We start from the raw sequence: 21,485 nt of genomic DNA, 5'->3' as shown, positions 1-21,485 counted from the left end.
TGCCCGAAACTCAAATATTTATCTATATAATAACACACCTGCCTTTACCTTCTCACCCCTTTCCAGACTGGATTTTAGAGGCCAGTTTTGGGGTGCAGAAGCTATGTGGGCAGCCACTGACACTACTGTTGAACAAACTTGCACTTACCAAAGGAGTCAACAAATGTTGATGGACAAGTGAGCTTTTGAGGGTGGGAGGTTTGCTAGGCCAGGACAACTGCAGCAAGAGATGGCCAAAAGAACAAGATGCCCTTTCTCTTAGGAGCTGTCAGTGCTCTGCATTTCTGTAGCCAAAGTGGTCAGAAGAAGAACTGCCCAAGCATTTCAGCAACCTCAGATTTTGGTGCTGCTGAACCAGTTCCAGTAGACAGTCCAGGGTTTGGTGGTTCTGATTGCTACTCCCATAATAGGGGTTATCTACGGAAACTTTGTAATAAGTTTGTGTGAATAACTCCCACATTTCTACAGATTTTCTTTTTTTTTCTTCACAGTAACAGCAGGTTAAGATAGAGCTGATCCTTAGTCTGGTTTAGAGGAGGCTGCTGAGCAGCTGAGCATCATCAACCTTGGCAAGCCAGGAGCTGTGGACTGATGAGAAGCCATCATTAGAGGTTTGAGGCTGGTGGTGTGGCCAGCAGCAGCCCCTCGGGCAGGCTCTAGGCTGAGGCATAGTTTTATAAATTTGATTAATCATAAGCCTGGCTTCTCCCCTAGAGAGGCAGGGGAGACAAAAGGACGGCACCGCCTCCCACCGCAAAACAAAACCCATCAGACCGATCCCGGTACCTCTGGGGGCTGCGGGGCCGAGCGAGCGGAGCTGTCCCCGCAGCCATCAGGGGGCGCCCGGTCCGGCCGCTTCCCCCTCCTATCCCCCCCAACGTCCTACCCCACACCCCGGCTTCAGCCATGAGGCTGCCACCCGCGGCGGTCCGGTTGTTGGTTCCGCCGACCCACCGCTTTGTGACCGCTCTCCAACAGCGGCGATCGGCGGCCCGGACCCCGGAGCAGGTGAGGCGCTTGCGGGGCTGAGCGGCGCGGCTCGGGCCCAGTAGCCGGAAGCGGGGCGGGAGGGGCTCTCGGCTGCTTCCTGGGCGTCCCGGGGCTGGTGGCGTTCGGCGGGTTCGGGGCCGTACAGCGGGCCGGGAGCGGTCCCTTTCGCCGGCGATAATGGACGTATTGCCCCTCCTCTGCCCGGGAAGGGGCCACGGGGCCAGCCCAGCGGCGGGGCAGCCCGGTTGTTCGTGGCGTTTTAATGCTCCTGGGGGCGGCCGTAGCTGCGCTGAGAGCTCCGACACCTCCTGATCTGTGTCGGGGTCCCGCTCCCCAAAGGCTGCACCCAGTCCGTAGTCACCATGCCGCTTCTAGAGGCAGGCGTGCCTTGGGTTGTGCCTGGGGTTCCGGAACTCGGTACTGAACGCTCCACAGGGTTCTGCCCGTCCGTCTCTTCTCTTTTTGGCGGTGGGAGCGCAGCCCGCTCAGTGTTAGGGGGACAAAAATCCGACCCACCAAGGCACTGTGATGTTTAATTAAGAGACAGCAGAAGTAACTCGGATCTTGGCAGACCCCTCGGGTTCTGCCTTCTATCAAGGGTTTCTGTTTAGAGGGGGCGGGAAGGGAAGCAGGAGGGGGGGCACAGTTCGGGACTTACAGGGGAAGATGCTGCGTGGAGGAAAATCCCGCGAAATGTAGTGTTTCCCTTTGGAGTTTCCCTGCTGCATAGCATGAGTTTACATAGAAACCAAAAGTTCTTCCCCACCCTCCTAAATATAAAATTTTCATAAGAACAAAAAAAAAAAAAAAAAAAAAAAAAAAAAAAAAAGAAAAGAAAAAAGCCAAGTATAGCAGAATTTCTTTTTTTCCTTACTCCTGGAATAAATCAGTTACTGCAGTGCTTTTGAGGCTTAACTCTGGCTGACTTCCACAGTGACTCTTAATTAATTTTTCTTTTAGTTAAGCACAGGGGTGCGTGTTGGCAGAGGTGATCATAAGTGCATGATCACATTCATGCCTTGCTTATTTTGCTCTTGATATTTCAGAGTTGCAAGAACCACTTTATTACAAGCATAGTGGATGTGGACGAGGAGTACTATCAACTTTGAATACTTTCTTCACAAATAGGAAAGAAGAGACTACACAAGCTTAACTTGTTCTGTGAAATTTCTGTTCCGTGTTGAATCGGGTGTATAATGTAGCACTGGTATTTGAGCATCCTAATAGCACTGATACTAAGTTGATTTAGATTGATAAAATGATCTCTTAATAATTCTAGTGAGAACTAGGAAAGGTTTTATTTTTTTTACTATTTCTCTATTTTCTTCCTTTCTCTGAAGCTGGAAAATAAAACAAATGGTAAACTTCAAAAGCAGATTTGTGAAGTCGTTCTGGATCATTTTGAGAAGCAGTACACAACGGAACTGGGAGATACGTGGGCCAGTGTCAGGTCTGTTGTTTCGAGGAGGTGGGAGAGTTCTGTTGGGTTTTTTTAAGTGCTTCATAAAATAGGTTTGAAAGGAGTCGTGGACTGTAGTCACATGCATCAGTTAGTTTTTATTACAGAGAGAGAGAGTAAAGCTGTGAAATAACAGATGAGTAAAACTTTTTTTTTTTTTTTCCTTTGCATGACTGTTTCATGTGATGAAGTTTCTGCTCTGTATGCCTATACACTTCAAAGAGACTGCCATCTGATGTGTTTCTTGACTATTCTGTAAAAACATAGTCCAAGAAGCATCCCTTTATACTCAACAGCTGCTGTTAGGGCTTTTTTCCCTACAGCTTTGTAGGATCTTGAGAATCTGGGACAAAGATGTTTAGAAGACAAGTACATCCCCTAATTTCTCTCATTAGAAGTTGAATATTAATGACATGAAGAAAATTGTAACATTTGGGCCTTGATCAGACAGATCTGGCTGTTATATTGAGAAGACCTCTTCTCTGCTAGCTGGGGACTATCACTCTTAGAAAAGACAGGAGACCCCTTCTGGAGAAGCTCTCTGCTTAGCTTAAATACTTTTCAAAAGGAATTTGAAAAAAAGCAGTTGACTTTGACCTGAAGTGCATGAGGAGTACTCTCATGGTCATTGCCACATAATTCTGAAGGGAAAAGCATCTTCAGACTTCGTAGAAACTCTGTGATTCCTCTGAGTCCCCTCGTTTTAGCCAGTTTGGATTAAAAAGTAGTTTAAGTGTTGAAACCCAAAAAACCAAAAAAACCAACACAACCCCAAAACAACAAAAAACCCATGGGTGTACACTGTTTAAGTGAATCAGCAAAAAAAATCTTTTAGGCTGGGTCAACATGTATTTCTCTTCTACGCAGTGAATGTTCCTGCAGACCATTTTTTGAGGCTAAATGAAATAATATTGAGAGGAATTTAAATAGAAAATAGGGGAAATCCATTTAAGGAAGGTCTGAAAAAGTGGATTGAAATACAAAAAACCATGTTTCTGTGATACGAGCAGTGCTTTTTGACTCCCTTCCAGGAATATCTATTCATTTGTATTTTTCTGGTCCAGTGTTTGCAGAATATAAAAGGAAGTTTAGAAGAGTACATTGTGAAAACTGCATTTTACAGTGTTGGCTGGAATAACTGTTGCAAATCCAATGTGATTTTTTTTGTATGTACAACTATATGTACAATATGTACAACTAATATTATAGTTGTCCTTTTGTTGTTTTTAATCAGCCTAGGAAAAACAGAGGACATCTTGTATCAGAAGGAGCTAGTGGTTTAAATGCAGTAATTAGAGAAAGCAATAGCTTGATTTCCTATTTCAAATTATTTTCCTGCATACTTTTAATTGTATCTAAACAGAATTATTCATTTTGATTATACAAGAATCGCCTAATGGTGAGACTGTTACCCTTAGGTTAGAAAGGCTTTCTTACACTATGGAAAGGTCATTGCTTTGGGTTTTTTTGCTGCATTATTAAATAGCTTTGCCTTTTTTCAATCTAGAGATGTACTGACATACCCCTTGTGCTGGCAGTATGCCATTCTGCTGAACAAGTTCAGCCCATCTCCTGAGCTGGAGAACACCTTGCGTGTGAAGGGATATTACCCTGCTTTTCAAGGACCTTTGCCCTATCTTCCATCATCGCTCAAGTGTTACATCAGGAGACTTCCAGGGAAATTCCCTTCACAAAAACACCAGGCTGGTAAACTGAAAGAGTACTACCTGCTGAATGCTGCTTCACTGTTGCCAGTGTTGGCCTTAGAAGTGAAAGACGGGGAAGATGTTTTGGATCTCTGTGCTGCTCCAGGGGGTAAATCTGTGGCTATACTGCAGTGTGCCACTCCAGGTAACCTATCATGCTGCTCTTAAATACTGATCTCTAGCTCTGTGTCTGGGATATTTGTATTCCAAGTGCTTCCATGCTGTTTAGTGAGAGACCTTTTTTTTTTTTTTTTTTTTTTTTTTTTAATGAAGTCATTTTACCAAAAAGAGGATGGAAAACGCAGTAGTTTATATAAATATAAGTTACTGCAGGCTGACAGACAAAAATAGAATAGCTTCCTCCATTGGTTGCTTTCTTGCTAGTTCTTAAGAAATTACTTAAAATCATGTAGATATGTTCGCACAGGGAGGTAACTGCAATCTTAGACTACTTATATTATTTCTTTTTTTATTTTATATATATACTACTTTTTTTCTTTTTTCCCTTCTCTACTACTTCTCTGGCCACTACTATGCATATAGTAAATTTAAGTGTACTGATGTAAAACACATTAAGATCTAGGCAGAGGGAGCAAGTTTATTATAAGGAATGCGTGCGTATCAGAATTTAATAAGCTCTGTGTCTGTCTACCTAGGGGTTGCTGAAGGGCACAGAGATAATCACGGTGTTTACAAGGCATCATCAAGTAGCAACTCAGTTCTTCTAGGCCAGGGAGTTAAAGCAAGCTGTGACTGGTGTTTCCAAGTTTCTTTTAAGTTGGATAATAATTGTCTCAAAAGGTTCAGAGCACCTTGTGTTCTTACTGATGAGACTGTTGCTGTAACCACCTACACTGGTTTGCAGCCGGTTCTTCCTCCCTCTTCTAGAGGAATGAGATGATAACCAGTGAAGTAGATGAAATGTGGATTGCCCTCTCAAAAAGTTGGGTTAAAAAAAGACAACCAAACACTTTTAGCCCATGGCTGCTTCTGGAGATAGCAAACTGTTGTTGAGAATGCAAGATGAATGCCAAGGTGTACCATGTGTATGTGTGTGGCAAACATAGTGTAGTACACACTGTGGAGGCATGAAAATAGGTGTTTTATTTAATTAGAGAACAGGACTAAGAGGTAGAAATAAACTGTATTCCTGGTCTCGAGTACAACAGCTTTTTTTCTGAAAGGGAACTTCTCTGTCGACACTGTTAAAAGTAAGCATGCTAGAAGGCTTTTGTTAAAACACTGCTAGCTTAAATTTCATGTAAGCAAGGGGTTGAACTGCTTGGCTTACAATACACAAAACTGATGTCTTATTTATTTAAAAGTCAATTAATCATTATTAAGGGGCAGGAACTTCATTTAGGCAATGGCTCAATGAGCCCAGAAAGACACTCAGCACTGGTCTTTGCATATGAATCATTTTAAAAGTTTGTTTTACCGTGGAAATCAATTGCTTCAGTAAATATTTGCTAGTAAGTGTTTATAGTTGCTCTGCAGGAGCTTGTTGAAATTTACTTGGTGTATAAAAATTCAGCAGTGTTAAAATGTGCAATAGCAGAAGCACATAAGGAGTAAACTCTATGACAGTCCTGGAAAAAACAGTATAACTTCTAAAATCAGTTTCTCTCATTATAGTTAGAAAATAAAAAAATAACCAACCAAAAAAACCCCAACATAATAAGTAAACACTCCAATGTAAGTCTTTGGTTTTTTGTTTTGTTTTTGCTTTTTTTAAGGTCATTTTCACTGTAATGAATATGATGATTTGAGGTCAAGGTGGCTGAAACAGACTATAGAATCCTTCATCCCGGGTACTGTGATTGACTTAATGACAGTCTCTAAATTGGATGGTAGAAAGATTGGAGATCTTAAGCCTGTATTATATGATAAGGTAATTTTATTACTTATAAGAAAATTATATTTCTGCATTCTCTGTTTTTTCCTTCATATGATCCTTTTTGTTCTCTTTTTTTTTTTTTTGTGGTCCTCACAAACATACCTTTCTATCAAGGGGAACCAAGGTGATTACAGCATTTGTGGAGCCTGAGGAATCACTTTATGAATCCTGTTGTGCATTTAGTCATGTGTTAGATGATGTTACCCACTTAGCCTTGGGTGGTGAATTTTGAAGAACTTGTAGCTGTGTTTCTTGCTTGCTGTGTAATTAAATGGAAGAGGGGAACAAATGAGAACTATTCAGGTAAAAGGTACTTCTGGAGCAGTAATTTCTTATCTCTCACCTTGGTAACTCCATAAAAACGTCTCAAAATAGTAATTAGATCACTTTTGCCTCTAAAATGAAAAATAAAAAGGGTGTTCTAAGTGTTTGCTAAAGTAAATTGAGCAGACTTATGGCACACAGTGTTTAGAAAGTTAATATCTTTATTGTGAATTCTCTTTTATTTTATAGGTACTTGTTGATGCACCTTGTTCAAATGACAGAAGCTGGTTATTCTCTTCTGATATTCAGCAAGCTACTCTGAGGCTAATAAAAAGGAACGAGTTATCAGCTCTACAGTTCCAGCTGCTAAGGTGAGAAGTGCAAAGGAAAGCTATTAGAGGAGGTTTTCATAATTAATAAAAAATACATGGCTGCCAGATTTGTCAGTTTAATAACTAAAACCAGGCTTCACCATGTGAAGATGAAGAATATGTTGTTGCAGTGCTCTTTAGAATTTATGGTTTATCTGGGTTTATGTGAACATGAAAATTTGTGTATATATATATATACACACACATAATATATATAAGCAGTGCAAGCTATGTCCTCTACTACTTTACTGCTGTACAGTCCTCTTGTTTATTCACATGTATGTCTGTTTTCATATGACTCGAAACATGGTCTGGTACCATATCAAAATATTTTTAGTGGACTCAACTAAAATGGTTGCAGATTTAATCCTCAGCTTGAGAAAAAATCATGCATATAATTTTTAATACTGGAGTTTTTTAATGATTTGTCAAAGTAGTCTGTAAACCTTCCAGGCTGGGCATTCTTCCCCAAACACCTTTTTTGTTGTTGTTTTCTCATAGAATTATCCCTTACAGTTGTTCATTAAAGTCTTTTTGATAATTGAGCTTTAAGTCAGAACTGGTTACCAACCAACACTTAGGTCATTAGTCAATGCTGCTGCATAATTTGCTTTCTGAGATGTTTATATGGAGAGACTGGGTCCACTATTGCACATTCTTATAAGCGTATTGAATTAAATACCTGTCTGACAATTTGTAGCAGAAAAGCACTACAGATCAAAACTGATAGGGTGAAAAAGTAAAAGAACATGGGGTTCTAGAAGATGGTTTGCTTATTTTTCAAGCACCCACACAATAATCCAAATCAGGGTTGTCATGTATTGTGCTGTGTGTGTCATACGCTAGCATTTGTGAAGCATGTTTTCTCTTGTTGGAGAAAAAAAAAAGTTACTTCCCAATAATACCCTTTAGACTTGAGTGTTTTTTGCAAAGTAATAGTCATGCCTGAAGTCCATCTGTCTAAGGAAATTGAGGGAAAAATAACTTTATAAAAAAGAAAAAGTTTTTATGGAAAGTTCGCATTGCATTACTTCAAGATCGTTTTGCATGACTTCCAGTTGAAAAAGGCCTACCAGAAGCCTATGATTTATAACAGAAATATAAGTATCTTATTGCAGCAATGCATCATGTCACCCATTTCCTTTGAAGAAATCAATCACATTTAAAACACTGACCCGTTTCAGTTTTCCCTTTTCAATATTTGACATATAAAATCCAATTTGTGAGCCCCCTTCCAAAAGAAAGCATATATCATGTAGAGAAATTTTGAAACTTTGCATAAATCACTCCAGATGGTAATCATGATATGGAGAGCTCATGACAGCAGGAACCTTGTTTTGTTCTTTGTTTTTTAAACAGGAGACATTCCTGTCAGCCAAAATCATATTTAATTGAATTAGTCCTAAATCAAGAAGAGAACTTTGCTTCTGCTGAAAGGATATTTACTGTAGCAGCAGATTAATAATTAGATTAGTAAGAACAAAATACTTCTGATAACTAAATTCAAGTAAAAGCATAGTAATTTCAATTTCATTGCTCAGCATAGGGCTGAGTAGTTCTGTAGGTTGATGAATCTGCTGTTATTTACACTGAATTATTTCTTTTGTCTGTTAAAAGATTTTGGAGCAAATAATAGTTTCAGAACTTAGGTTGTAAAAGACCTTTAAGATCATCAAGTCCAGCTATCAACCTAGCATTTCCAAGTCCACCACCAAGCCATGTCCCTAAGCCACCATGTCTATACATCCTTTAAATATCTCCAGGGATGGTGACTCCACCACTTAGCTGGGCAACCTGCTCCAGATTTATCTGTTCAGATTACCTGGTGCTGTATGCCTGCAAATGTTTGTCTCCTCTGTTCCTGTGTCTGTAAAAAAAAAAGATTATATATATAGAGAGAGAGAGAGATAAACCTGGATCCCAGCAATTTTTTTGAGCATATTTTGAGGAATATTCTGTGATTTGAAGATGCATCTTAAAGTATAAGCATTATATTAGTTTAGCAGTAGCATTAAGTATAACACAAAAACAAGAAGAATGAAATACAAAAGAAGTTTCTGTTTTCATTTCTATCAAGTGACATTCAGCCCAAAATTTGGGATTGCCTCTTTCTTAATCAAGGAAAAGGTTTGGTCATCTTATGCTCTTTCTTCTTTTTAATTTTTTTTAAGCAGATGTAGTTGGAGGGGAAGATGGGGATATCAGGAAGGAAGGAAGTGAAGGAAGGAGAAATATTTTTGGGGATACAATGTAATTTATTAAGTAGATAGAGGCTTCAGAGAATACAGACCTTACAGAAGTCCTCCTGAAACTGATGCACTGAGTTTCTTCCTACTTCCTACTCTAGTATGAACAAAATTGGAAATGTAAATAAGTGGCATAGATGCTGAACAACAAATTTTGAAGCAGTGAGGGCATCCCTGATTTGAATGAAATTGAAACTGTAATGCTTGTTAATAGCAAAACCACATCATCCCTGCTGAGTGCTATAAGCCAAGAATACATTGCAAATCCTGTTATTATTCGGAGCAGTCATGCAGAAAACAAATTGCAAAGAAAGGAAAATTTCCTGATACTGCATGCTAGTATGTAGGGGTTCCCTTAAGAGAATTTACTGGTGGTGTCAGTTCTCAGATAGAAATTCAATTTTGGGTTAAGCTGGAGTACATAATAACTTAGTGGTGAAACTGTTAGAGATGTTGTAATTATTCCTAGATGAGTTACTGCATCTGAAAGAAACTGTTAAGGTTCAGCTGAAAGTAAACCCGACAGGATACAATTAAGAAAATGCAGTAAATGCATTCAGACCTTCTGTAACTCTTCTACACACAGTATCTCTCAGTAATTAAACAGCTCTAATTGTTGATTAATGGAGTTCTGGTCCACAGGAGTTCAGACTAACTTTAAAAGATATATATTGGCTGACTTTCCTTTTTTGCTCTTTTTCTCCCTTGTAGTTAGCTACAACAGGGGAAGTTGTTTTGAATACCCAAGACCTGCACACACAAAGCTAAGAGATTCAGGCAATGTGGGATGCATGAGCATTTTAAAGGACCTTGAATATTCTGTGCTTTGTATTGCTGGTGGCAAAATGTATCCTGCAAAATGTATCCTACAAAATGCTTATTTTCCTAGTTGATCTCTTGAGTTGTAAGCATTCTTATTTTTCAGAACTCAGTATTAATCATTAAATATGGATGAAGAAATACATAAGTCTCTTTATTGTTCCAAGTTAATAAGTGTTTCAGTCCCTGATTTGCTTCTAAAAGTAGTGATTTCTAAGAAACTATGTCTGGTTCTGCATAATAGAGATCATCTCCTCCTACACACTCAATGCAAAAGGATGCAATACTGAGATAAAAGGAATGTTTCCCTCTACAAAGATTTTTTTTCCACTGGATATGAATCATAACATGGTATTTGAAACTGCTGATCTTTTTCAACAAAAGGTTACCAGAAGTTTTAAATTTCAAGTTGTTTTTTTGTTTGTTTGTTTTCTTTCTTCATTGAATAGTTTTGGCTGTCAGAAGGTCGTGCCCATGCAAAACAAAAAAAAAAAAAAAAAAGGAAAAAAGCCCTCAACCCAAAAATTCTGAGCTTATTTTTCTGAAATAAAAGGATACTCTAACCATTATTCAATGTTTTTTGTAAGTTAAATTACCATGTGTTGTGTTGTGTTGTGCAAGCATCTCCATAAAGCTTTTGATCTGTGCTTGTCTTACTGCTTCAGTCTCAGGCTCCCTGAAAGCAGAGACTGCTGATGGTGCAGCTGCTGTGTTGGGTGGTTTGCTAATCTGTACATGTGACAATTAAAATGAGTTTGGCATTTCCCCTTAAGTCATCAGGTAGAGTTGGCAATGTGACTCTTTAAAGGTTAATCTGCCTGCCACAGGACCAACTTTATTTTCTCAAGTCCAGAATTGTGAAATTATACTTTATAGCATCAGTGTTACAACTTTTGGTGAAAACATAGGATACAAATGTAAAAAAACTTAAGCTATAAGCTGCTCTGTTTTCTCTGGTATGTGAAAAATTGTTTTATAGAACATTTATATTCATAGATTTTCATCACAGATTTATTTGTTGAAGGAGTTTTTCACAAAGTTGTGCAGTAAATACTGTAATTTACTAGAAAAATCTTGCTACTCCTCCCCCTGCTTTCACTGTCAACTCTGTGTTTTCAGTGATAGATCAAGTTTTCCACAAGTACCTAGAAGAGGAATATTTTAATTGTGAGGGGTTTTTTGTTGTTGTAGAGTGAAGGCAAAATTAGTTCTTTTATAAATATAACATCATCTAGTTTGGGCAGCTTTGTATGGTACCAGTGTACCATTTCTGCTTTGATTAAGATTAGAGACTTTACAGAACATGGAAATATAATGATGAAGTAAAAAAGAATAAGCTTGCAATTAGCTAGTTGTCCTGTTGAGACAAAGTGGTTCAGTTTTGCTTGGGATTTGCTACTGATAAAAAATTCTTAACTTTTAATGTTCATTGTAAAGGCAAAGAGAACCAGTGAGTTGAGCTTACAAAAAACAATTATCATCAAAGAAATTACTTGAGTTTGTTTAGTGTCAGGCATTGAAAAGATGACAAGGCTGAATGCCATGGGGGGAGGAGAAGAGCAAAGGAGCCCCATAAGAAATATGGCATCCCTCTTGTACCACAGATTTCCATGTCAGAGTGTGCTGGGATCCTGCACAGGAACTCCTTGGGTGAAGTTCAGGGACATTTTGTAGTTACCTGGAGAGATTTTAAAGTGTGGTGCTTAAGGAGGAGAGGTAAACTGAGGGAGAAAGTGAAGTGGATGCCAAAGTGAAGTGAGGGGAAAGCAGCCACACATAGAAAAGTCAGGAAGACTGCGCTGAGAATTGCTTCTCCACACTTTTTTTTCATCTCTTTCCCTGGAATTTTTCCTATTGCTACTCTGTACTTGACCATTTAGTCCACTCATCATCCACAGCTGTCTGGTCAATTAGCTCCACTGGGAATTGGTTAGATTTGCAATGTTGGCTCAATGAATCTCCTGCAGGTTGTGTAGATGATTCCTTCTTTTAACCATTTTCCATCTCAGGAAAGATGAATAGTGTAGCAAGACTGCTGGCCCCAGGCTGCAAATTAAGGGTGCTGTTCCGGTGTCTTGCTGTGCAAACCATGTTCCCTCTCTGTGCATCCTTGCCCCTCTGGATGAAAACAAGTGGTTTAGCTGCTGACTGGACAGGGAGCCTTTATTTTTCATTCTAATTTCTTATGCTTGTGGCATGTTTGTGCTGTCCCATTCCCCAAAACACTATTTGTTATATTGCTGGAGGAGTTCCTTTTTCTTTTAGACTCATGGTTGGTTTGAATTTCTTCATGAAGAGTGAGTGCTGGGGCCATTGTTATGGCTCCATGTTTTCTTCCATCAGAGATATTAAAATAAATAGCTTCTGATTTTAAGTACTGCCTGGTTCCTTAAGGCTTTGGCAGTGCCGGATGAGTAACGTACAGATCAGGTCCCTTATGATATGTCGCAAACTAAAGTTTTTTGAATTAATAAATAAGTGCACAAGTAAACAAGCTACTCAGCAGCTAGGCAGTTGTTTCAGGATAATAGGTTTAAAATCAGACACAAAATTCACTTTAATTCCACATTCAGTTCTTTCTATATGTGTGTTTGTCTCAAGCTGTAAGCTTAAAGCTATGTGGTGAAGTCTGTAGTGAGCTCCAAAATCTTTCATTCTTCCTTCTGTAGCTGAAAAATTCTGCTTGCACTATGTATTTTTATTCTTTTATATAATAAGTTTAAGTTGTTAGAAGGGATGAACCTCTCAAAGTGTGTAAGGTAAGAAGGCTGGATTTATTTGCCTAGGTCAACTATATGAGGTTTAACAAGGCCAAGTGTTGGGTCCTGCACTTGGGTCACAACAACTGCAGGCAATGCTACAGGCTTGGGGAAGAGTAGCTAGAAAGCTGCCCAGAGTAAAGGGACCTGGGGGTGGTGTTTGACACCATATGAGCCAGCAATGTGCCCAGGTGGCCAAGAAGGCCAACAGCATCCTGGCTTCTATCAGGCACAGTGTGGCCAGCAGGAGAAGGGAAGTGATTATGCCCCTGTACTCCATGATGGTGAGACCACAAGTCAAATAAATACTATGTTCAGTTCTGGGCCCTTCAATACAAGGAGGACAGTGATTTGCTGGAGCACATCCAGAGAAGGACAACAAAGTGGGTGAAAAGTCCTGAAGCACAAGTCTTGTGGGGAACAGCTGAGGAACTCAGATTGTTTGGCCTAAAGAAGAGAAGGCTGAGGAGAGACCTTATCACTACAGCTACCTGAAAGGAGGTTGTATTGAGGTGGATGTTGGTCTCTTTTCCCTAGTACCCCATGATAGTATGAGAGGGAATAGCCTGAAATTGTGACGGAGGAGGTTTAGATTGGGTATTAAAATCAAATGTCTTTATTGAAAACCACTTGGTTAGCCATTGGAACAGGAGTCACCATCCCTGGAGGTGTTCAAAAAACCTGTAAATATGTGGGCATGGTGGTGTTGGGTTGACACTTGGTCTTGATCTTAGAGGTCTTTCCCAACCAAAGCAATTCCATGATTCTGATGTAATAATGGGATGACAAACACAGTAGGAGGTTTGAAGGTTTGTCACAGCAGAATTGCACTTGCTCTGGCTGCTGTAGGCTGGTCAGCTGGAAACAGCCTTACTCTCAGTGGGACTGAGCATGTGGAAACCTAGCAATACAGCTGCAGTGTTGTGAGTGCAAGCAAAATTTTTGAGTGTTGCATTGGCACTTGTGATTTGAAGTCTGAGAAAAATAAAAAATTGTTTGCTATAGAAATGTTGTTTACCAGAATTTTTTGCGACAAATTTTGGCTAGACAGAAAAGGGTGGGTGCATTGGGTGTTTAGTCTTTGGTTGTTGGGTTTGGTTTGGGATTTTTTTGGTGACTTTGTGTACTTTTATTTATGTTTCAATCTAATTCTGAAAATAAACAGTTCATTTCATGTTTCTTCTATTGCTACCATGTTGAATTGCAGTGTCACTTCACAGTAGCAAATCTTACTTGGAGGGGAGTAGAGCATGTACATGCTTGGGATATGGAAAGAGTATTTGAACTAGTGTCTCTGCAACCTGTCCCCCTCTGTCACCACCCATCACAAAGTATTAGAAATGGTATTTTGACACAGGGTGTATTTCCTTTTTGTTTTAACTTGGTTTAGAGGGAAAAAAAAAACTAAACCAACAACCTTTAATAAGCAGGCCATATTACCATAAGTTTTCTGGACTCTTGTAAGAGGTAAAAAGAATTGTGTGGTATCTTTAGTCAATAAAAAGGGTAGGCTTGAGAATTTTAAAAGTTTATAAATGTTTGGAAGTTTTTATTCTGATCAGAAATTTTCTTTCATGTTGAGCACAAATACATCCGAGTTGCCAAAAGATGGCACTGTTGAAGTGTTGTGTTATTTTAAAATTACTCTACAATGCATGTAAATTTTTCAGTTTAATACTGATAATGGTTGAATGATTAATACAGTTAATGCTGACCCTTCCAATGGCATGCACCTTAAACCCAAATGCAGGAAGAGTAGGCTGGGCAGGCAGGTACTGCCTGTAGTATGAGATATGTGTTTATTGTCTGCCTATTTGTAAAAGGATGGTGGAGAGACCAAGATTTTTAGAATGAGCAAAATGTCAGCCTATGATGTTTAAGTTTGAATTACTTTTTTTTCTTGCTGGCTACATATTAGTTGCATGTAAGAGATTTTTTGGTTTAGAATTTTTTTGGCTCTAGAGTGTTTTAGGTTTTTTCCCTGAGATATTAAATAATAATGCTTCTCTGTTTTTCCTAGTTTATTATCTTCTCCATTGTTAAATTGAAAGCAAATCTTAAGAAATGAGCTAAATAAAACTGCTGTAAACCAATGTATTTCTTTTTAAAAAATCTTATCCAGTATTCTTGTAATACTAGGGGTTATACTCTATCCTGCAGTTTTCAACTATTGTAATTCCAAGGTACTGATAAAATGAATATAAATATATAATATAAATATGAAATAACATTGAAATTTTGGAGTATTCAATGTCAGTAAGGTCTTCTAGATTGTGATAAGCTGATTTGTGATAAAGTTATATTCAAAACCCCAGAACTGAGCTGGCTTTTTTTTTTTTTTTTCATTTAGCATCTATATCATCTTGTAACAATTGTGCAATAGTACTTGCAGTTCTGTAATATGATTACTTCTTTTGCATACTGTGCTGTATCATCTCCTGGAAGACCTGACCTTGGAGATCTTGTATACAGGCCTTACATGATAAATAGGGGCATCTTAATGGATTGTCATGCATTTCACCAATTTTACTCTTCTCTGTTATGCCTTGACTGTCATGTGGTGCTGAAACATTAAACTCACCCCTCTGCAGTGGTGTAGAAGAGCATGCAACATAAAAGCTGGAGTTGGCTGCCAGCAGTGGTGCTTCTTCAGAGTCTCAATTGCAAGTACTGAGGTGTTGTCGTGTTACTAAACCAAAAATGGTTACAGGGAAAGGCAAGCAAGTCACGAGGCTCCAGGAAAAGTTCCCTGTGCTTTCGTATATTCTTCCATATGAGGCTTCTCCATATGAGGCTTGAAACTTTGCAGTATTTGTGCCTGTAGCATGTAAAATTCATTCTGGTAAATGCATATACCTCAATTTAAAATTTTTAAAGTAAGTATAACCTGATCTATATTTAAATAGAAAGTTTTAGGTCTTTAATAAAAGTTAAAGTCATCTGAACCACTAAGAGAAAAATAACTGAAGATTAACTACCTTTAAGTAAAGTTTTTGTTTGTTTTGGTTTTTAAAACTGTATTATAATAAGAGAAATATGAAAATAATATGTTAGGGTCATTTTAACAATTTTTAATCATTCTAGATTTGGAGCCCATTTTTTGAAGTCACTATATTCCTTATAACAGGCACCAGATTCCATCAGCTTAAAGTGAACCTTCAAGTAAGGATTTGGGGGATAATCAAGATGCCCTAGTGTAAGGGGAATCTTACATTTTTTCAGTGGCAGAGTCATAGTAGCAGCGATGGGTTCTTCCAGGTGTCTGTGAGTTAGGCTCCAGCTCTGACCTGTTCCTTGGCTAAGCTTCTTTCTGTTTCTGATAGAGGCAGACCAGTTTATTAAATTTTTTGGAACGACTTCTCTTACAAATTAATTCTCTGTCACGCTGATCATGAAGGCACCAAACTCCCTGAATCTGCTTAGCCCAGTGTAGTGTCACCTTATGACTTTGAGCCCAGTACTTCTTCACTTTGAATTTTGCAACTCGGTGCAGGTTTATCAAGAGCCAAGCGCAGCTTAATCAGGGATGGCGGTCGGTTGACTTTGAACACAGCCACTGAAACAGCTGCTACTGAACCTGACAAGATGGATAGATACATTGATTGACCTTGCAGCTTAAAGCAGTCCTCCTTAGATATTTTAATTCATGACTTAGGTTCAGAATAAAGATAACTGCACTGAGCAGCCTGACCTTTTTGAGTCACGGGACAGCAGAGATTCTCAAGCCAGGGAGGCTTAGAGTTAGGGAGAATTTGATGTGACATTTTCAGGGGTTTTGTTCAGAGGCTTGTGCTGCTCTTTCCTCTGAATCATTGCCCCACTGACTCCGTTGTGGGAACACAGTGCACTTGAAAGTGTTGGCTTGAATGGTTTTGACTTGATATATGGTAAGAAAAGGACACTTGCTTAAATATTCAGGATTTGAACTGGAAGATGTAGCTTATCTACTTTTTTTTGGTATTTACCTTTACCTTTTGCCTTTTCTGCCTTTACTGGTAAATATATTTTCTCACTTGCTTGAATGTTCATTTAATATCCACCTTACAGATAGGAAAGTAGTTGCTCCTGTGAGTTAAGTTATCAGGTATGCTAAAATCACACCTTGATTGTCATACAGAAGAACACTTTCACATTTCTAACCCAACTAGCTGCCCTCTCATGGCTTGACGTTGCCATATGCATGGAAAAAGGTGTAGCTGAAGGGAGAAATTCGATGCAAATGAGTAGAATAAGTGGTTTCTAATAGTACTGTGAAGAGCAGCCCCACTTTGAGAGCCCTTTTAGACTTCAACTCTGTTCTCTTTGACTTTAATGCAAAAGATGGAAAGAGAGCAACACAGAGAAAAAATGCTTTTATGTTTTCCAGAGTGAATATGAGGCCAAGGAGACAGTGTGTCAGTGTGTGGTTCTCTTCCTGGCTTGTTTTTCATGAGAAAGGACAGCTGTACATTACTGCTCTTCTTTGCAGTAGTTACCTTCTGTATGTCTGGATGCACTGTGCTACGCGGGCCAGAGACCAGCAGCTTGAGCCTTGCCCTTTGAAAATGCACAACTGCAGCTGCAACAAGACAGTGTCAAACAAGGAAAAGAGCTGTAGTGACAGCAGAGACAGATTAGAGCCTCTGGTCCAGCACTGGTGCTTCTGTAGCCTGCTGAGGACTATATGTGTGAAGGGATGCAAGTGGACAGAGGGATGTCTAGAGCTGAGCAATTCAATTCATATTCTGCAGCTGGTAGCTGCAGAATTTTAGAAGATAAGATCTTGAAGGGACATTAAAATGACAGCTGCTCTGTTTCAGCGTCTCAGATTGGCGTTGTAAATGTTGTCCTGTATCAACCTGTGGCTAGAACATTCTTAAATATTTTAGCAGACTCTCATAAGCTACTCAGATGCCTGAGATTAGCTTGCAGTTTTGTGGTAGCTTTAGCAGATTTTGGAATGAGTCCATTAGGCCCAGTTAAATTGAAAGTATTTAGACTACCTAATTGCTCTGTAACCTGTTCTTTACCTATCACAGGCTGTACTTGAACTGCTCACTCATTTAGGCAAAATAAGCTAGCCATCTGCTCACTCTCCATCTTTTTACTGACAACTGAAAAAACAAAGGCATTAAGCACTGGTTGGATTTTTTTTATTTGAGCATCATCTTTGGAAAGAATTCTGTTGCTTTATGCTGACTAAAATTGGAGTAGTATAGAATCCAGTAAAGCATGTAGTTTGCTTACTGGTTAATGTAACCTAGACTCATAGAAGAGATGAAAAGGTAATGTGTAAATCCCTGGAGAAAGACTTCGGGTGTAATATGCAGGAAATATTGACCTGGGAAGGTGAACAAAGTTGCTTTGTCTGTGTCTAAAACACTCATTTGTCCTGGTGTTTCTGTATTACTTCGGACAGGACTTTCAGAGTAGCTTTGATGTGTGATCTACTTTGATCACGCTTGTGATGGGGCTTTTCTTTATCAATTCTTTTCCTGAAAAGGCCCAATTGTGTTAAAAGGACTTGTCTTTTTTCCCTTGTATTTTCTTTTTCCTTTTTCAACTGTTTTTGCTCAGCTACCATCCTTAGCAAAGCCTCAGCTTTGTCTCTGGAGGAATTGCTTTTCCAGTGACATTGGGGTTTTTAGCTGGACTTGGCATCATCAGACTCACTGCACTGGGGAGCTGCTCACCTCATCTGGTTTGAGGATATAGTGGGTTTTTTCCTTGCAACTGTTGCTAGGCTTTGGGGTTTGGTTTTTTTTTGTTTCTTATTTGTTTGTTTTAATGTATGTGTATGAATGATTTCAGTATTGTCTCACTATTATCTACCAGTTTAAGAGTATTCAGTGTCTTTCCATACAGTCTTGACTGTGTTATTGTGCTCTTCGAGACTATGGTTCCATTATCTAGCTCAGTGGAACCTCTGAGTCCACTCAACTGCTAAATATGTTGCAGAATTTGCAGAAATGCTTGTAAAATTACACTCCAGTCTTTAGTTCAGTCTATTGCTGCAACTGTACATTCTGATATTTGTTCATGCACGCTGCTAGCTGCATATTGAACTAACACTTTGTGGTGTAACCCTTTTGGATGTACAGCTGCAGCATTTTCACAGTTGTGCTGCACAGATAAATCTTTAAAGCATGTTCTGCAACTCTGTATGGTTGCTGCTTTCTACTTGTCGTTGTATAAGACATACCTTCAGTTAATTGAGAGTATGTTAATAAATAAGAAAACAAAAAATCTCCTGAACTGACAATTACCATGAAAACATCTTAGCAGAATGTGCTATTTTTCTGACACATATTTATATCTTTACCTGTTCCCTCAACCCATTGTGACACTTTTTATGTTGAATTGTCTTTTTTGTTGTTGTTGTTATTTGCAGGTCTGCTATTAAAGCCTTGCGTCCTGGTGGATTGTTGGTCTACTCTACCTGCACTCTCTCAAAAGCAGAAAACAGCGATGTAATAAATCTCATCCTAAACACCTACAGTAATGTTATGCCTGTAGACCTGAGTGAATTGGCCAAAGCTGTTTCTCAGGAATTTACTTTTCTCAGTGGTACACAACAGCATGAACTTATGGTTCTCCCAGAGAAAGGGAGAACTTGGGGTCCAATGTATGTTGCTAAATTAAAGAAAATTTAGTCCCTCTGATGCCTGTTTTTTTTTTTTTTGTAAGGGATATTTGATAAATATTTTTTATTTCTAATGTAGCATGAGTATATGAACATGCCCAAGGCAATTAAATCTAGAGCATTGCAGTTTTTTATCAGCTGCTCCTAATGAAAAACAAGAGAGACAATTAACTTGGTTTAGCTCAAAGTACAGAATGTACTTGAAGACTTAAGTGCTTCTGTTATGTCCTTATGAAGTTAGGGGAACTTTGTATTATTTTCAAAGTGATTCTCTTAAATTAATTGGTATCCTAGAGTAGAGGCTTGTGTAGTGGTTTTTTGCACTGCTTTTTTGGGGAGGGGCTTTTTAAAATTTTATTTCTAATTTGGTTTTTATACAGTGTATTTTACAATAAATAGCCTGAATGGTGCCTGTTTCTGAAGTCATGGAAATCCTACATTCTCTTTTGAACATGTCTTAGAAATCTATTTCTAAGATTTGAACTGATTTGTATACAGGCTCTGTCATTTCAAGCACTGACTGTTCCAAGCACTGGTAAAACAGGTTTTATATTTGCCAAGTTGTTTGCAGGTTAAAAAATCTCTTGTTTACAGGTGGGTTTTGAATATCTCCAGAAAAGGGAACTCCACAACCTCCCTGGGCAGCCTCTTCCAGTGCCTTGTCACTCTTACAGTAGAGAAGTTTTTCTTACGTTTAGATGGAACTTTTTATGTTCCAGCTTGTGCCCATTGCCCCATGTCTTGTCACTGGGGGCTACTGAGAAGAGTCTGACTCCATCTTCCTTGCACCCAAGATAATCTGCAGAAGTGGCTTATCCACTGAGTTAAGAAATGCTCACCTTAATTTGTGATGTCTCATCTGTGGTGTATAAGGAAAGAGAGACTCAGTGAGAACATGTGCTGATGTTTTTTAGTTCCCTCAACTCTGCTACGCCATTGCTACAGATAGCTATATAGATATCTGTGCACAAGTTCATGGGTATGCATATGCAGTGTCTCCCTCTGTTCTTGCCTGTGGACTCCTAGTCAGCAGTGTTTGAGTTATGCCTATGAATGGGTCATGTAAGGGTGTATAGGTGTATATATTAGTTAGAATGGTTGTCTTGAAGTAGAGTGGAGTTCCTTCAAACCTCTCTGAACAAAGAGGAGGCCTTTCACTGGTTGAAGCTTGTAATGATTGTTTTTAAGGAATGAGGTTCTAAAGAACATTCTTTTTCTAGTAGATTAGTTGCTCGTGTGGAAATGTGTATGGATGAGACTATTTTTCTATGTTTCATGTTTTATGGATGCATCTCTGTATATATGTAATTTTAAGTTCTTTGTAATCTCAAACATGACTTGTTAATGCAGATTTGATTTTTTTTTTCTTTTCTGAATACAAAAGAGTATCAACTTGTAAGTACTGGAAAAAACTACTGAAGTGGTGATTCTGTACCTTGTTACAAAATACAGAAATAAAGTTGGTTGTCTGAGGTCTCGTTGTAAGGAGCTCTGTGTATGCATGATGGAGTCTTGAGTGATTCTGTTGCTGTGAGCTGAGAAATACTTGGTACAGCTGTAACTGTACAGCTGGTATTTGATACAGCTGTAACTGAACTGCCTTTTGTCTCTGAAAAATTCACTTGATTTGAATTCAGTGCTCAGCATTTTACACTGATGAGAATCAGCTCTGCATTTACACTAGTTCTCTGTCAGTACACCCATGGTCATGAAGCATTCCACATTTGTCCCTGCTCTGAGCACTGTGGCTGCTGGGAAGATCCTGTACTGAGAGGGCAGAGTTCAGAAACACAGCATCTGAGCTGGGTATCTTAATTGTCTAAGAGCAGATGCTGATCATGAGCAGTAGCTTTGGTTCTTCAGGCTTCTGTGACTAAGAGGAGGATGGGTTGGGCAGTTTGCCCTCAGGATTGTGTCTTGCTGATTCACCTTTTGCTGAAAGAAATGCATAAGGTACTCTGCCCCTTTGGTGCATGAGCTTCCATGGTTATCCTTTCCCCTGCTTTGTGATGAAAAGTGCTTGCGTTGCCCCTGTAATACTGAATTGTCAGCAGTGTCTCTGAAAGCTTAAGAGGATATAAAGCATATGCAACTTAAGGCACAGAACTTACTAATATATGCAGATGACACTGTATTCTTGTGGAAAGACCTAACAGCATCTGTCCCCAGAAACATTAAATGTAATATCCAGATTTGGAGGCATCTCAGGCTACTGGATGAAACAACAATGCCCTTGCAAAATGCTTTCCATCAGTTTCATTTGCCCTGTGGAAATTGAAATGGAAAGCCAAGAATGTAACTTACTCAGAGATGGTATTAAAGTGTGTAGTTAAATTGAATTGTTGAGGAAAA

The 21,485-nt window shown here is 39.0% G+C and overlaps 1 protein-coding gene across 1 annotated transcript; it reads left to right on the top strand.

Moving 5' to 3' along the window:
- Positions 1–793: 793 nt before the first annotated feature.
- NSUN3 (NOP2/Sun RNA methyltransferase 3) lies at positions 794–19,264 on the top strand. Its single transcript, XM_030460217.1, has 6 exons — positions 794–1,008; positions 2,331–2,440; positions 3,957–4,300; positions 5,892–6,046; positions 6,566–6,687; positions 18,882–19,264. Exons 1-6 carry the CDS (start codon positions 907–909, stop codon positions 19,141–19,143), a joined length of 1,095 nt encoding a protein of 364 aa, XP_030316077.1. The 5' UTR covers positions 794–906; the 3' UTR covers positions 19,144–19,264.
- Positions 19,265–21,485: the final 2,221 nt, after the last annotated feature.

The sequence above is a fragment of the Calypte anna genome, chromosome 1 (genome assembly GCF_003957555.1).
Source record: "Calypte anna isolate BGI_N300 chromosome 1, bCalAnn1_v1.p, whole genome shotgun sequence".
NCBI lineage: Eukaryota > Metazoa > Chordata > Aves > Apodiformes > Trochilidae > Calypte > Calypte anna.
The sequence above is the reverse complement of the archived record's forward strand: the minus strand, read 5'-3'. Positions and strand labels throughout refer to the sequence as shown.